General features: G+C 39.6%; 1 protein-coding gene across 2 annotated transcripts in view; it reads right to left on the reverse strand.

Annotated features, from left to right (window-relative positions):
- The window catches only part of SLC2A9 (solute carrier family 2 member 9), a 105,547-nt gene that overhangs the window by 70,025 nt on the left and 18,497 nt on the right, over positions 1-17,025 (reverse strand). For both annotated transcript variants that reach the window (XM_027794767.2, XM_055796710.1), the window contains 3 exons: positions 13,901-14,061; positions 13,074-13,198; positions 11,770-11,915 (listed from right to left, as the gene is read on the reverse strand). In XM_027794767.2, coding sequence (XP_027650568.1) covers positions 11,770-11,915; positions 13,074-13,198; positions 13,901-14,061 — 432 coding nt within the window. The remainder of the gene's footprint in view (positions 1-11,769; positions 11,916-13,073; positions 13,199-13,900; positions 14,062-17,025) is intronic.

The raw sequence follows: 17,025 nt of genomic DNA on the forward strand, positions 1-17,025 counted from the left end.
TAATGACATAATCAAAGTAAGCATCTGTTTGTGAAGAATAACCTAAGAAAACAGGCAGTATAACTCATCAGTTTCAGTCTGTGCCTGCCTGGAGTAATTTCCTATAATATAAACATATTGAGCGTAGTGAGGCACTGGAGCAGGTTGCCCAGAGCAGCTGTGGATGCCCCATCCCTGGCAGTGTTCAAGGCCAGGCTGGATGGGGCTTTGAGCAACCTGGTCTAGTGGAAGGTGTCTCTGCCCGTGGCAGGGGGGTTGGAAATAGGTGATCTTTACGGTCCCTTCCAATCCAAACAATTCTATGGTTCTATGAAACACACTTGCTATGTACCATATAAAAAAATATATACAGCATGATAATTTCTTACAATACTTCTAGATTAAAAACTTACTTTTCATCAGCACATCATATTTTCTTTATATATGATATATAGTTTCTTTCCATAATGTCAAGGACACTTCTTACGGAAAAAAAAGTATCCTCTGTATATTGTTATTATGAACACTGCCTACTTATGGAGACTTACTTGGAATATGCTTATATGCCATTTAAAGTCTCCCATAGTGTATGTTTTTTCAGTTGGTCCATTTCTCTCAAATAACTCTTCTGAAAGTGTTTTTTTGGAAAAAGCTATGAACAAGACTGCACCTCCGAACTTACCCTTCACAATAAATAAGAAATCCTGACAGTCTAATAAAAAGCCCTCTACTTCCACAAGACACTGAGCTTCCTTCATTTCCTGTGAAAGATTTCTGATTTACTTTTTATTATGCTGACTTTTAAAACCCTAAGGTAAACAGTCATAAATATGTTCCCACTTGCCATTGCTGGTATGAGTGATCAGTAAGCCACTGAAGTCAATGGAAACTTCTCCATTCATATCAAAAGTTTTCAGGTGACACCTGTTTAACACTACAGAACATGTGTTCTACTTGCCTTTTTCTTAATTTACATTATCCACGTTCAAATTCTTCATCACTCTACAGAAAAGGGCTAAAATGAGTTTAAAAGATCCATAAAAAATTGCTGAAAATCAAGCTGAACTAGACCCTATAAAAAGAAGTAAAAGAAGCAGGGGGGAGGAGGGTTCCCTAATGTCTTTAAGAAGGAACAGACCAGGATATAAGCTGGGACAATGCTCAGAAACAATAATAAGGTAAAGGCAAAAGACAGTGTAGGTGTGATTTAGAAGACACGTTAACACTTCATCTCAGCTGTCATCAGTAAGGAGAAGCACACAGGCACTGCTGAGAGAATTGAAAACAATCACATCCCATTTTATCTCAGGAAAAACTTAAAAAACCATTAAATATTTTAATTACAGGGGACTTGATTCATCACCTGCTTGGAATCAGTACAAATAACATGTCAAGACAGTAAAATTTTAATTTTGAACTGTCACATTATGGATATTTGCTTAGGCTGGAGCATAAAAAACACAGTTTTGATGTATTTACAAAAGGCAGTTAAATAGTAGAGCAATTTTGACAACCACAGACTCATTCAAAGGTTGATATAATAAAGAGCAAAACTGCAGAAATACAAGGGGGGAGGTGGGGTGGATAAAGCGTGACATGGATTTATCAACTGCAAATGAGATGAGATTAAGCTATACCAAAATACAGTAAAGTGAATGTTACCATGTCAGAGAACCATCAGCTACAATGCAGAAAATGGAACTTACTATAACAATTAAAAGATGGAAAAGAAACTTATATGGGGAAATGTTTACAGGCACTGCTGACAGCTGAACTACTGGTTCATATATTACCTATTTAAGCATCAGTTACATGTAATATTTTCACTAATTAGGAAGAATTTAATAGAATTTGAATACACAACACAGAAAAGGCTAATATACACATTGATATAAAAAATTTAAAAGGGAGAACTGAGTCATTGACGGGGTCATACAACAGAGATGGGAAGAAATGCTGTACTGCCCTGTATGTGGGCACTCAGTTTTTGAAAGATCTAGTGAGGGCAATTAAGTATCTCAGTATAACATGTATGACGGGATCAAAAAGATTGAGTACAGACATACACAACTGCCAAAAGCTCTGCTCTTTCTCTCTCTCTAAATAATTTTATTTATTTATTTCAAAAGCATAATTTGGACATGCATCCCATGCAAGTATCAACCACTACAGCACAGTCAGGCTTCTTGTTTGTTACCCTAAGTTTGGTCTTCTGTGCTGTGGAGACCCTCACGTCTAGCTGAGCATCCTTGATCCCAACTGCCCCAGGGCACACTTCCCACATCCCTGCCTCCTGTCCATTCTAGAGCCACAGGGAAACTACTGCACCCCAAACACAAGCCCCAGACACCTCCTCCTAGGCAGCACCCTGCACACAGGGTAGCACATGGTACTGCCCCATGAACTCCAGCCCCACCTCGCACCCCAGCGTAACAGCCACGCTGCCTCACAGAGCTACCAAGGGCTTGTTTAGCTTTACTGCTTGAAATGTGCAGCAGAACTTATACACATAAATACTCTCTCTTTTTCTTGTTCAGTGCACAGGACGACCTGTGATGTCTCAGTGAGCAGATCTATTTACCAGTCACTATTAAATAGTACTTAAATATTAATTCTGGAATTAATTCCTTGGGGGCTGTGGCGGTGGTGGTGGTTATGATGGGTTTACTACAGTGCTAAACACTTTACAAACAGCAGTGATTTTATTGTATAATACCTTTCTCATTTCAAATGACATATTTTACTCATTTTATAAGTGGGGAGCAGAGACAAAGCCCTCTTGCATCCAATGCAAGATACTCAAAATGTCCAGGAACTAGTGATTTGGCAGGCTCTTCTTTTTCATGTTCCTATAAAAAGCAGGAACATATAATCATGCACACACACAGACAAAAAGAACTACATCTAGTATAATTTCCAGATGCCATGAAGCATCTTGCCTCACTTCCCACAGCAACCCCAGAAAGATGCAGGTCTCTGGGTTTTTTTGTGTCACATCTGTCAGTCTCACAGAAATATTCCATTTGCCATACAAAAAAATCACATCCCTACTCATAACAGACTGCGTAGACTTATGTGGGTGTGCAAAGTCGGGAAGACTGCACAAGTCCAGCATTTCTCTGTTAAACTGTTACTGTGCCACATAAAACACACCTAAAGGTGACAGAGAACCTCACCAGCCTCGGGCCAAGGACTGAAAAAGCATTGAGATGGAACTAATTCCTTAGCATTAGAACTGTCTTTTCTTCCTTGAGTCAAGGGTATGGCACAGTGGTGACGATCATAAGGCAGCTGAGAAACGAGTACTTTCTTATCTCAGGCTTCATGCGCAGGGCAACTACCTTCCTCTCACCTTCCCTGTGCCCATCCAGACACTGCCCTACAACCTCCTCTGGCCGCAGAGTGCACTTACCTCCCCGTCTCACAGCTGCATCCCTGCTGGATACAATTTTCTTTTTGCACGACCATTTCTGTAACCCACTTCTGTCAAAATGTGTTTTAATAACAGTGTTATGGATTGCTTACTTTCTCGTTTAAAACAGAGGCAACCCAGATAGCATGCGTATTTCACCTCTGTTCTTACACCCACATGTGTATTTATTTTTATACATCATTACTACAGATACAGGTCTGACAACAAGATTACTCAAGTCTGGATATCTCCCCAGGTATTAAACAGCACAAAATGTTACCAGACTTAAGGCTGTACGACCCTAATCTAAAACTTAAAGAAGTCAGCAGCAGGTTTTTGTTACTGAGAAAACCACCTTTGGATCAGGACTTAAAACAGCCTTGAAAGTGCTTGGTGTCCAAATCCCATGATTTGTTCATTAAATTGCATGTTAGATCATGTTGTACACATTGAGAAGGAGAATTAAAGTGTCTGTTACAAGTTCCCAGGAGGCGCTTTGGTCCAACCGTTTATTGGAGTAACTAGCTTCTTACTGCACACTTAAACGGCATAATTTGTTTTCACTGCTTATTCATTTCTGAGAAAAGCAAAAATTTCTGAGAAAAGCAATGGGAAACGGCAAGCTTTCAAATTCTGATTACGATCAGCAGCCAGCATATATACTTGAGCTTCTTTAGAAAGAAGTATTAGAGGTATGTTGGAGTTATAATTTCTGATAAAACTTCCTTTCAGCTATGCATTTAGACTCAGGTTAACTTCTATAAATAATAAAATATAAAATATTAAAATAAACTAATTGAAGAGGGTAAAATTCAGTTCCTCAAACATGAGCATACAGTATCATTTTGATGCCCTAGGGTACCTCAGATGTCCCTGTGGGGCTGGCAGATGCAACACACAACTCCAGAGACCTGCATCCTCCTGAGGCTGCAGCAGGAGGTGAAGCAAAATTCCTCACGGCATCTAGAAATTACATTAGAAGCAATTCCTTTTCTGTGTGATCATATTTTGACAAACTGACGTTATAAAGGTTAGACTAAGATATATTAAGGTTAAGAAAAATATTTAAAAGAACCCCAAAGCACATCTGTTGTTTTAAAAACAACTGAAACAATTGCATGTTTAATCTTGACACTTTTTAAATGGCAACAGATCTGTTTTAAACTTTTTTTAAAAAAAATCTCATGATTTGATATTTACTTTAAGTTAAGAAATCCCTCAAAACACTGATCAGGAATATATGTCCTGATTCTTCTTTTTTTTCCAGTGGTTTCAAAAGCAAATGAAGAAACAAAAGGCTAGAAAATACACCCTACTACTCAATATGATACTACTACCTTATGATGCTTGACTGATTTTCCACAGCATTAATATCAGATTTGTAAAGGACGAATTTACATATTAGGACATGAATTTGCAATAATGAGTGATTTTATAAAGGACAATGGAAATTAAAACTGAAATGTTAATCATCTAGAACCTTCAAAAAAGTTTAAATGGTACTGTCTCCCCAGTGCGTGAAGCACACTGGGAAGGAAGTCACAGGTCAAATAAATTTAGATTTATTGCTTAATAACACACATATAAATATTATCAGATACTCAAGCACTAAGACAGGCAAATCTAAAATGTTTACTTGCTTATAAACATCTGAAGCAGAGTCCCATTAATGCAGGGCAAGATGAGGATCAGAGACACTGCCTGTTATTAGGTCAACTATAAGTGAAAAAGTCCACCTCTGTAAGTCTGACAAAGCAGCAAAAAGTCAAACCTTAAATACATAGACAACATTTACAGATGCTTCAGTTTCAGTTATATGTGTTAACTATGTTTCAGAGGATCAGGAGAACAGTCTGACAAATTATATGCAACTGCTCTCAACTTCCATGGTATTTCAAAGTCTTCCTTTACCATGAAAGTTTGTCTACTGCTTTGCCAACTAACTAATTAAACAGAGTACTGCTACATAGAAATCTTATCTTCTCAAAAGCTAGGTGGGCACTGTTTCAGCTGTCTATGAGAATGTGGTCCTCACTGATGACAAACTTTTATCCAAACATTAGATGCTTTGTCATTAAGTCTGTTGTTCAACAATGTCTAAAAATAAATAAATATATATGTATCCACTGTTTTCTTTCTTCTATAACTATGCTTCCACTTTCGCATTCAGAGAAAGCCTCTCATGCAGGATGTTCTCCTTCCCAAATGCAAAACCGCAACATTTGACTATTACATATGGCAAATCAGCCATGTGTTGGTCCTAAAACTTTGGGAATTGAGGTCTCACAGCACAACTTTCATGGACTGAAACTCACTGGCAAATACAAAGACTCACAGCTGTCTTCAGATGTATTACTTAATGAGTTCTGTACAGAAAAGGGATGAATAAATACCTTTGTGTCTGTCTAGGGGAACCAATAAAAAGTTGATTTATAATCTTCAGTAAATACATAATCTCAGCTGGTCCAAAAAAGATATAAACAGAACACCTCATTTAATGTCTCCATTACAGATATATCAACACTCACTACATCCCACCAACAGGGCTGGTGTAACAAAGTAGACCTTATCTTCCCACGGGGACTACTGAACTATGAATATGCAACAACTCAGAGGGTCCTGGCAGCGTTTCTTGTCAGCACCACCAAGGCTATGTATCTCTAGCCTGGTGGCTGCACAGCAGCTTCCCTTGGCTGCATATTGGGTGAGGTGACCTCCATGCCCTCGATCAGCAACTCACAGCTTGTAATTAAGTGCAAATGCCTCAACAAATGATACAGAAATTGCTTCAGCAGTAAGAAACTCTGTGCCTTACGTGTTACTGTGAAAAGATGAAAGAAATTTCCCATTGCTGGATGAGAGGAACCCAGAGAATATTTTAAAAAGGATTGCCATCTTCAAAATCACTACCTCAAGCAATTCTTAACTGGTGTGTCTAGCACCAAGCCTGCAGGAAGTGCAGGCGGATTTCCATCCAGATAACAGAATCAATCCAGGCTCCAAAAGGCATACAAACACCTGCTGCAGTCAGTGATTACCTGAATAAGAGCTGAAATGTTTTCTTGTTCTATTTTCTGGTTTTGTTTCTTTCCCCTCTGCCCTGATCATATTTGGAGGTTCCTTTCTTTGTATGGGCGTTTTTCTGAGCTGTTCTTAGCAGATACCATCCCCTTGTAGATTTGAGCAGCAATTGACAAGCACCAACATGTCTCTGGAATCCTTAGCAGAGGTTTTAAAACACTCTTCTGGGAAGGCTCTAGTCCTTAATTCAGAGGCTTGCATTTCATTTCAAGAATATAAAGAAGCTTTGCTTCTGTGCTTATGAGAAACACCATACAAACTTGGCAGTCCAGAGGAACGGCAGGGACCAGGGTAACCTGGAGTCACCTTTTGCAAGTCTGTCTCAATATTAGAGCATTTACAGGAGTACTTGAAACCACATCCTCAAGCTCTTGCTCCAAATGTAGGCAACTCCTGTTCAAAGAAAAAATAATTGGGGACCAGAACCGATGAGCTAAATTCCTAATTTACTTTTCCTCTCTCCTACACTAATTTTTGCTCTTAAGATCTTAGTAAGAACTAGCAAATTATATACTATAATAGGCTCCCCAAAGCAGCATGTTTGTAAGGATACAAATACAGGAGCCTTTTCTCCTGAAGAACCACTTCCTATCTCTGACCACTGCTGCTCCCTCTGTACCCCATATTATTCAATTACACTCAGCTGCATGTGCTATACAACCAAAAATGTCTCAAATTACATAATCTTGTAGTCAGTAGCAATAATTCAGTGCCCACATTACAGCAGATAATGTGATTGCACACTTGTGGGCCAGCACCAAATTGTAATCTAGAGTTGCCATGACTTCCTGAAGAATTTAAGGGCCCTGGCTTACAGAAGACTAAACCAAGATGCTAGCACATGAAAACAAGCACACTGCTGTCAGCAGTCAGGGTAGTGGAGAGAAGCAGGTCACAAGCATGTAAAGTCGTGCTGTGTAGTCTGATCACCAGCCAGCTTTGCCATTGTGTAATTTCCCAAACCTCAACAGAGACATAGTAGATGCAGTTTCCTGTAGGTTATGTCCTACAAAATTAGAATATTGAATAAAAAGCACTGCTGGGACTTGTTGGATGGGAGGGAATTAAGACAGAGGAAAGAAAGTAAGAGTATCAAACCACCGCAGCAGAGGACCATTGTCACCACTGCAGCTTTTCTCCTTCAGGTAATCACTCTTAGTAAGCAATGCATGCTAACAGAACACCTTCTTCAGACTCAACACTAAAATTAGTACCTTTGGACACAAACAGAATAAAAGTCTATATACTCAGAATCCAAAGGAATGCCTGTATTTAAGTTGTACAATCATTATTAGATTATTATATTATTTCTGCATCTGCTCTTTTGTGCTATCATTCTAAAACTGGATATACTAGTTTTGACAAGTTCGTGTCAATGTGGCATGACACACAAAAAGAAAGTAAATGCATTTCTGTAATACTTCAGCCAAAACACTTCCAGGAAAACCAGGAAGTAAGTATTTCATATAGTTCTGTTTTTAGAAGTATCATTTCATCTGGGTTATTTGTATAACCCTGTTCTCCTGGGTTCAAATTTAAAATCAGAATGACTATAAAGAAAGGCACATAGAGTGAGAAAGAGATTGAAGAGCTTGTTTTACTAAAGGAGATGAAGTCTAACCTGAAATGGAAAGATCACAAGTGATAGGGGAGGAGAAACAAAGCACACCGCAGTAGGGGGCGGGCAGGGGGTGGGGGGTGCAGGGAAGGGAAAGGAGAAGATATTAAGGGATCAATAACAGTTGACCAGAAGAATAGTAAGCTGACAGAACTGGCATGAGAAAAGTATTAGAAAGAAATCAGAAGACTGTCAACCCTCAGCACTTCCAGCAGAAAGCTTGGGAAGACTGAAGGAATAGGAAACGGCCAACCAGCCTTAAGACAGTAGCACAGTCAAAGCTGACCATCGCCCCCCAGCACCAAACCTGGGGCTGCCTATACACCTCCTGCTTCACCTGGGCTGGTCTTCATAAATAAAAAATTGCTAAAATTGGGTCTCCTTAACTTACTTGATACAAAAATCAGTAAGGACTTTCTGTATTGCCTCAAGTAACAGTGCTTTGAGCTATTTTTATGACAGTTCTGCATTTAAAAGAACACTCTTGCATTCAGTATGGGAAGAAGTTATCAGTTAGGTTGTTAATAAATGCTTGTAAGGCTATGTCCCACAGCTGATGTAAACACTCTCCTTTTCTGTGGAGAGACTTCTACACAACCACTGAAGGCAATAACCTCATATAATCCAGACAAATGCATCAAGCTCCAATGTAAGAGTTAAATTTTTCTGCTCAAGCTACTTCAGCCAGGAGTCTGTTCCAAACATCACTCTGCTTAATTTCAGCACACAATTACTCACAGAGCATTTATAACAAGTTATTCTTGTAGTCATATTGTCCTTGAGATTAAGCTATTTATTCCTTATGCAGTTCTTCCTTGTGTTAACATGGTGCAGTCCATTCCTCTCAATTCCCTCTATTTACCTGGCCACACAAGCAATGTTGCTGTCCCCTCCTCTTACAAGACAGGATCTCAGCCATACCTGCAGCCCTCCCCATGTCCATTCCTGTTCCAGCTTGGTCTTTGCCCTTCCTTTCTTCAAAACCATCATTGCTTAGCTACCATGGTTAATATAGTCTTAGATACTTGCTAAGGTTACAAGTAATAGTTACATGACAGAGCTTAGGAGAAAATTGTTACAAAACTATGACAGAAAACAAGTATTCGTAATTAGTACTATCTACAACAAACTCTGATAGAAACAACCAACCAACCACAGAGCAACAAAAAATACTCCTGAGAGGTTTTACACGATCATTAAAATGCTGAACATTGTTAGACAAACTTGACAAAGGTGCTTCTCCACATGCTAGTGCAAGTAGTTGTGCAGAAGAGTGACCACTGGCAAAAAGCTCTTACTGATCACAACTTACCTGTCTAATTGCTTTAAACAGTTCATGAATTTTACAAAGGCAGAATTATACCACTGCCACAGGTTGGCTTATTACAGAGTGGCTTAAGTATAACGCAAATAACCTCAGGCTTCTGAGAAAAACAAGTTTGCTTCCCAATTATAGCTGAAATCAATAATACACCATGAATGCATAGCTGTCTCCAAAATATGGTGGCTGTGGACCTGGAATACTGGCCTCACTTCAAATGCAACAAAGACTTCTCCAACAGAAGAAAAGGGAGGGGAAAAAAATCAAATAATACGAGAATGAATTGCTAAGAAGCTTTTACATCATTAGTGAACAGAAGTCATGACATCAATCAGAAAGAAGGTGACAACTAGAAAATAGCCTGCAAACATCCTGAACCTCCTTTTGAACTTGATCAAATCAAAGTGACAGAAATTGGAGCAAGGTGTTTGCTGGGGAGGAGAGAAAGTGTTGCAAGGACTAAAGGACACCATGTTTGCCACCTCTCAGCTTCAATAGAAGTGAACTTATCACACATACCCTCTGTAGGAATGTCCTGTGGCAATGATTGCTGTTCCTGGTGCAAACTGCCCACTGACTTCAGTGGGAACCACATGAAGCTAGGGAAGAAAATCCTGGCTTGACTGAAAACAACAGAAATTTTGACAAAACCTTCAGAGAAGGCTAAAACTGCACTAGAAATCATCTTTCAAACAGCCTGAGGTTTCCCCTCAGTGCTAAATTTTATTAACGTATTAAAAGGAAAAAACACCCGCATACCCAAATGGAAAATTCAAGCTGGTTCCAATGATTTTGCTGGAAATACGCTAGTTCACACCAGCCAAAACTTTGCTCCTTTTACATGCTGATGTTTCCCATCTTGAAAAGAACTAATTCTACAGATAAAGTGTATTTCTTCTTACGTAAAGTAATAGCTATCTTTATTGGTGTAGTATTAATTAACTGCATACTACAGCAGGTTGTAGAAGGACAAATGCAACCTCAGTAATTTGGTAGAGACAACAGTCAGGAGGAAGGGAAGGGGAGAAGAGAAATAAAAAGAACAAGAATGAGCTGAAACCAAGGAATAAGTACTTCCTATTCAAAATATCCCAAAGACCTAACAGGGGAAAAAGAAACTGCATGACACCTCACCTTTAGTGTATGCATGTTTGAAAAAAAACAAACCAAACCAAAACAAAACCCAAACCAAACCCCTAACAAAACAAAAATCCCTACTACATAAGGCCTGACATAAATTCTGAAAATTGCATGAGCCTCTTGACATTTAATACACTTGTTTGTAACAGACTAGCTTTCAAAGCAAGAGAAGAGACATCTGTAGAAGCCACGCAATTAAGGTCAGTGAAAGGCATTTGAAGCTTTTTCCTAAAATCCGTTGCTTTGGCGGGGGGTGGAAGTAAGTAATCTGCCCTTCAATAAAGGATACATTTAATCAAACCATTTGCCCTCAGGAGAGCTGAACAGGGTAAGTGAGCCCAAGGATAAAGGGGCAGTATAGGAGAGCCAGTCAGACAAAAATAAAAAGTGTCAGAAAGGATGGTATCGTGTATTTACAAGGAGTTGAATTTGGATGGACCCAGGAGGACAAGCTCTCCTCACTTTTCAACAGTTTACTACTTTTGCTGGCTGTCAGAAGAGATTCTTATTCCAGGTTTCATTGTGAGAGGACTGCTGCAGACATTTCCTCCACACTGCCTTGAAGATTCATCTCCGGATGAAAAGCATTTCTAAATGCCATCCCGAATAAACCTTGACTTCCTTTATTCAGAGTAATGACGACATCAAGTGGCCAACAAGTTAATCTCAGTTTACAAAAGCAAGACAACCTCTTGTATCAGAACAGATAATCTCCTTCCATAAAGGTACATATTAACTCTGCTCTTCCACTTCTTAGTCTAAAAGGAAGAGGCATTACAAGGAACACTACAATCATTGAGCAAGAGTTTTCCTATTCAGGTCCTCACACGAACTCTAACCAAGCCTTTTCCAGTTCTGTCTCACATTGAAAAATTGCAAATGAAAACCACAAAAAACTCTTAAGCACTTTCACAATGCCCAAAGAAACCATAAACCAGCAAAAATAAATGTATATCAAGAAGGGTACACACATGACATCTGCGTATATACACACACAGAAGCTGCTCAAGCTGTTAAAACTGCATCCCACATCTACCAAACTCAGTCACACACACATGCTTTTAAAAGACACAGAAGAAACCACTTTTCAAACTGTTTCAAAACAAAACCCCAATGTTTCTGGTTTGCACTTTTGTAAGGAACTCAGTCAAAATATGAAAATGTAACACTTTAAGCATGCTTGTGTCCTTTCACAGAAAACATCTGTTAAATACTCACTTGCCCAAATATTTCTGGCAGCCCCAAAACTTGACCAGTGAAAACACCAATACAGATGAAAATTGCTGTGACCTGACCCAATGAACCACGGATTTCCTTAGGAGATATTTCACTCAAATACATGGGAAGGGCACTCAGAGAAATGCCTATAAAGGAAGAAAAAGCCCATATATTACATCAAATCGCTTTTTCATTATGTCAGGTATGAAACAAACATCTATTGAAGGAAGTTGAAGTGCTAATCTGCTCACAAGAGTGGCACAAAAACAGGCAAAGAACAGAATTATACCTATCCACAGATAATATGAATTATCTTCTCCGCATGTCTAATTACTCTTGCACCATTTAATGACCATGGGATTGATTATCTGTTAAGAGATCTACAGTGATGCGAGTAGGCTATTTGATGAAATGCACCAAAGGTTACTCAGAGATGAGCAGCACCTGGAAAACACATGTTTTAAATTTGCTCATCCCAAAGCAAGCAAAATCAAGTTAGCACTGGTACAGGTAAGGAAAAAAAAACACCCCAATGCATCAGGCAGAGAAAGCAGACACAGACAGGTGAAATGTTTTTACTGTAAACGGTATTAGCAGACATTCCTTTCAATACAGGCTTACAGCTGCAATGAACTCTTAATAGCAGGCATAAATTAAGTGTGAGAATGCTGCCCAAAGCAAGGAGAAAACAAATACATTATACTGACAATATTTACACAGCTCCAGAAGTTTGGTAGCAATTTGAGACAAAAATTAGCAGTCAGCACCAGAATTACCCATGAACTTCACACTGCCTGTGACAGACACATTCACTTTCAAACAACCATAGTTTGTGCTTACTAACATAGCCAAAGCTTGCCAAAAATGGGGCATAGCGATGCAAAAGTCAGAGCACTTTCCACTGTTTAGTCACATAATTACACTGAGAGTGTAAAACCATCTAAATTCATTAAGTCTGTCTGCACATTAGGTAAATATTTTTCACCATCTAGCAATCTGTGAAGTTGCTGAAACCCTCGCTGCTTGCTGCAAGACTATTCTGGTGCAGCATTGCCTCCATGGTTTACTTTTAAATGGGTAAGACCATGTTGCTAGGAGTAAATGATGATGTACCAAACCTTCCACTTAATCCTACTGGTATTAGCATGGGATCCAACAACTTCTTAGTCTGCTGTTTTGTCCCCATCTGTGTGGTTAGTGCCTGAAATGCCTCTTTAAAGTAAAGAAACATCTAGCTGGGGGAGAAGAGATGGATCATGCATTGTGTAAGCATTTCAGGTATGTACAGCACGATAAAAGCTTACCTGCATCAACACCCATTATAACTCGGCCCAGTATGAGCATTTCAAATGACCCTGCTAACAAGGAGAGGGACATCAACAATGCAGCTGTCACCGCAAACACGTTATTGAGCAGCAAAGTACATTTCCTAAAAGGGAAACATATTTTATGTAGATACCAGCATCACAACAGTTGGATCTAGTCATATTCATATCACACCAGGTTATTATTCTTAAATATCCATAAGACCAACAAGTGCCTAACAAACAGTGCCTCTTCGATGTTGTGTGGAGTTCCAAAATATCCAAATGTATACAATTCCAAACCTATACCACAGCTTTAAAATAAATCATATTGCAGTTAACTAAAGAGCTGTACTTCAAAGGCATGGCAAATAGCCAGCCCACACACCCTAAGAACTCAAGTGCGATGACCAAGTCTCTATGTATGAATGTGAACTAAACAAGCATACTCTGGGTAAATGTATGTATGTAGGAACCAGAGAATATACTTCAAATAGCAATAAGCTGATGTAACTACAGGCATTTTTAAGCTACATACAGTTATGCCATTTTGGGAACTCCCCAACACTGACATATTTATGTCATTATAATTCATCCTTAAATCCATGATATTAAAAACATACATTTATGAAAATTACTTACTCCTTGCAGGGTTAGAAAAAACACTCTTGGAAATTCAGAACTCTTAGAAATGAGCTTTCATAATTTGAAGATGTTATGTTTAAATTTGCATTCTGTTGAAGAGGGTTTTAAAAGAAAAGTAAAGCCTTCTAGAGAGCCTAAGTGAGAAACTGCTTTAGAAAATAAAAGTTTTCCAACACACTTACCGTCCAAAGAACTTCACAATTGGGGTAACAATAATGGCACCCACAAGGCCACCAATGGCAAAAATAGAAACAGTTATGGACCAGAGGAGAGTCAGTGTGCCTTCATCCACTGAGAAACCGTATCTTCTTTCCCAAGTTTCATTGTAAAACTTCTTGATATACTGAAAGAAAATACATAACAATAAGAATACATGTACAAAATCACACTTTAAGAACAGAACTGAGAGGAAGAGAACAAAAAAACCCCAGTAGCTTGCTTGCAGGAATCACCCTTGCTCTTCTGTCTCCCTCCTCCAGAAAATGGGGCCTCACTTCTAGATGCAATTGCAATACAGACCAACTGAACCAGTCAAAGCATACAAATGTTTAACTACATACATAAACAAGGCGGAGAAAAAACCATAGGTGTATATGAATTTAGAAGAGGCTTTTAAAAGACAAACTCCTATAAATCAAGGATGTTGACATTTAGGTTGTTGGTACAAAATTAACAACAGTTTGCTTTACCCTTACTAGGTACACATATATAAACATTTCAGCCTGAACTGGGGCTAAGGGCTCAGACATAAAATCACAGAACGGTTGAGGTTTGAAGAACCTCTGGAGGCCATCCTGTCCAACTCCCCTGCTCAAGCAGGGCCGCCTAGGCCCCAGGACTGTGTACAGAGGTTTCTGAACATCTCTAAGAAGGGAGACTCCACAAAATTATGTCACCTGTGCTTGGCAAGGTACTGGAGGTCAGCTGAGCTCTGCTCACTGCTTGCATACATACTCTTAACCTCATGCATTTGATATACCACATCCTAGCACAACAGTTTTTTGGACAAGCCAAGGAAAACTGCACTGCCTAGCATTTGCCATGACTTTTAAAAAAAGAACATGCACAAATCTTAAATGCTAACTACTATTAGCCAATGATCATTAATCAGAGTCTTAGGCTAAAAGCAATTATTTTTACTGTTCTTTCATAGATCTGTAGTGCCAATAACTTGGAACTAAGGAAGCAAAGGAAGAAAAGGAGGCTCCAGTAGCAGGTACAGGTGAAAACATCTTGAAGAAGTTGGTGAATTGGCAGAAATGTAAAGGTAACGTAGAGGAAGGGAGTTGCAACCAATTCCTGCCAGATGGAGTTCACATGCAACTTGGGAAATTCCCTGGGAAATGTTTAAAGATGCTTTAAAAGTTATAGAAGTAGGAATCGTTTTGGCAAAACTCTACACTGTACTCACCATGAAACAACATTTATCATAATTTCTATTTTCTGTTTCAGTCCCAGAATGCAGATCTCAGATTTGCTCAAAATTAAGTGCCTTTCACTAGTCTATTTTTTCCAAAGGGCTAGTATTGTAAAAGTGAGTGATTCTATAAATTCTTTAGCATAACACTAGAAAAAACAAGATAAGAGTGAATTGAAAACAACTGGCATTCATGCATTGAGGGAAGAAGGGAGGTTGTGTCCACTTTTGCATTGTATTTATGACAGTGCCACATCTAGGAGCTATGCAAAATCAAGGACCTACTAAGCCAAGCAATGAAAGGCAACATTTTTCTCCCAAAGAATTTACATCCAAGACAAATAACTGTTAGATGAGGGAGGCAAGAGCTGACAGCCATTGTTTGATACTGATAGGGGAAAAAAGCCCACAGTATCAGTCAAAAAGAGCTAGCTGTCTGACACTGTTAAAATTAAGGATCCCAAATCACTTTTATAAGTCTGTTATAGCTTCTCCTCTTCAAATTTACATAACCTGGTTTTTGAATGAAGTACAGGTTGCTGAATAACGTAAGCGATGTATCAAACATGAAGTTGGACACCTAAGACCCTGATATGAATCTATTCACCAGACAAGCTGGTTCTCTGAAGAAATGAAAACCTAAGACCTCTCCTCTAATGCTTCAGCTATCCTAAGACCTACACTTTCCTCCCATGGAAGCTTAATTTCCTTAAGACCCTTCCATAAGGGCCCTTCCAGGGTATCTTTTGAAAGTCCAAGGCCCTCTTGAAACTTTAGAGAACTCTGATAGATATCTGAGTCATAGTTCTCCTTCACAAAAACCATGCCAGCTCTTCTCCAAATTCTCACTTTTCTACTACAGTGTCTGCTGGTTTATCAGGTACAAATAATTGATTCTTTGCATGCATGTTCCACGTTTGTCCCCTAAAAACTACTTTTTTCTTAAAGTCACATTAACCTTCTCAGTAACTGAGGCTATTTAAAAAGAAGCAGCACTGTGATATGAAGGCTATATTTTGAGTTATTTTTCCAGTCTTGAACAAACGTTAAGGTATTTTGGCAACCTGACACAATATTATCACCAATTTTATTCCTTACCTCTACTGCCATTTCAGCATCTCCAATACATCCTCTACAGCCTGACCTTGGTGCTAGGGAAAGTTATGGAGCAGATCACCTTGTGTGCCATCACGTAGCAGGTGCAGGACAACCAAATGATCAGGCACAGTCAACAGTGTTATAAAAGTCTGGTCCTGCTTGACGAACCTGATGGCCTTCTGTTACAAGAAGACCCAATTAGTGGATGAGAGAAAGGCTGTGGATGTTGTCTACCTGGACTTGAGTAAAGTATTTGACACTATCTCCCATTGCATCTCCTGGAAAAACTGACTGCTCATAGCTTGGATGGGTGTACTGTTCACTGAGTAAAAAGCTGGCTGGTCAGTTGACCCCAAAGAGTGGTGGTAAATAAGTTACATCCACTTGGTCGCTGGGTACAAGTGGTGTTCCCCAGGGCTCAGTACTGGGGCCAGTTCAGTTTAAGGTCTTTACCAGCAATCTGGATGAGGAGATTGAGCACACCCTCTGTGAGTCTGAAGACAACACCAGGTTGAGTGGGAGTGCTGATCTGCTTGAGGGCAGGAGGCTCTGCAGAGGGACCTGGACAGAATGGAGCGATGGCCCGAGGCCAGGTGTGTGCGCTTCAACAAGGCTCAGTGCCGGGGCCTGCGCTGGGGTCACACCAACCCCACGCAGCGCTGCAGGCTGGGGGCAGAGCGGCTGCCAAGCTGCACAGCAGAAAAGGGCCTGGGGCAGCAAACGGCCATCTGCATACGAGCCGGCAGCGTGCCCAGGTGGCCAGGAAGGCCAAGGGCATCCTGGCTTGTATCC

This window comes from Falco peregrinus, chromosome 2 (genome assembly GCF_023634155.1).
Source record: "Falco peregrinus isolate bFalPer1 chromosome 2, bFalPer1.pri, whole genome shotgun sequence".
In the NCBI taxonomy this organism is placed as follows: domain Eukaryota; kingdom Metazoa; phylum Chordata; class Aves; order Falconiformes; family Falconidae; genus Falco; species Falco peregrinus.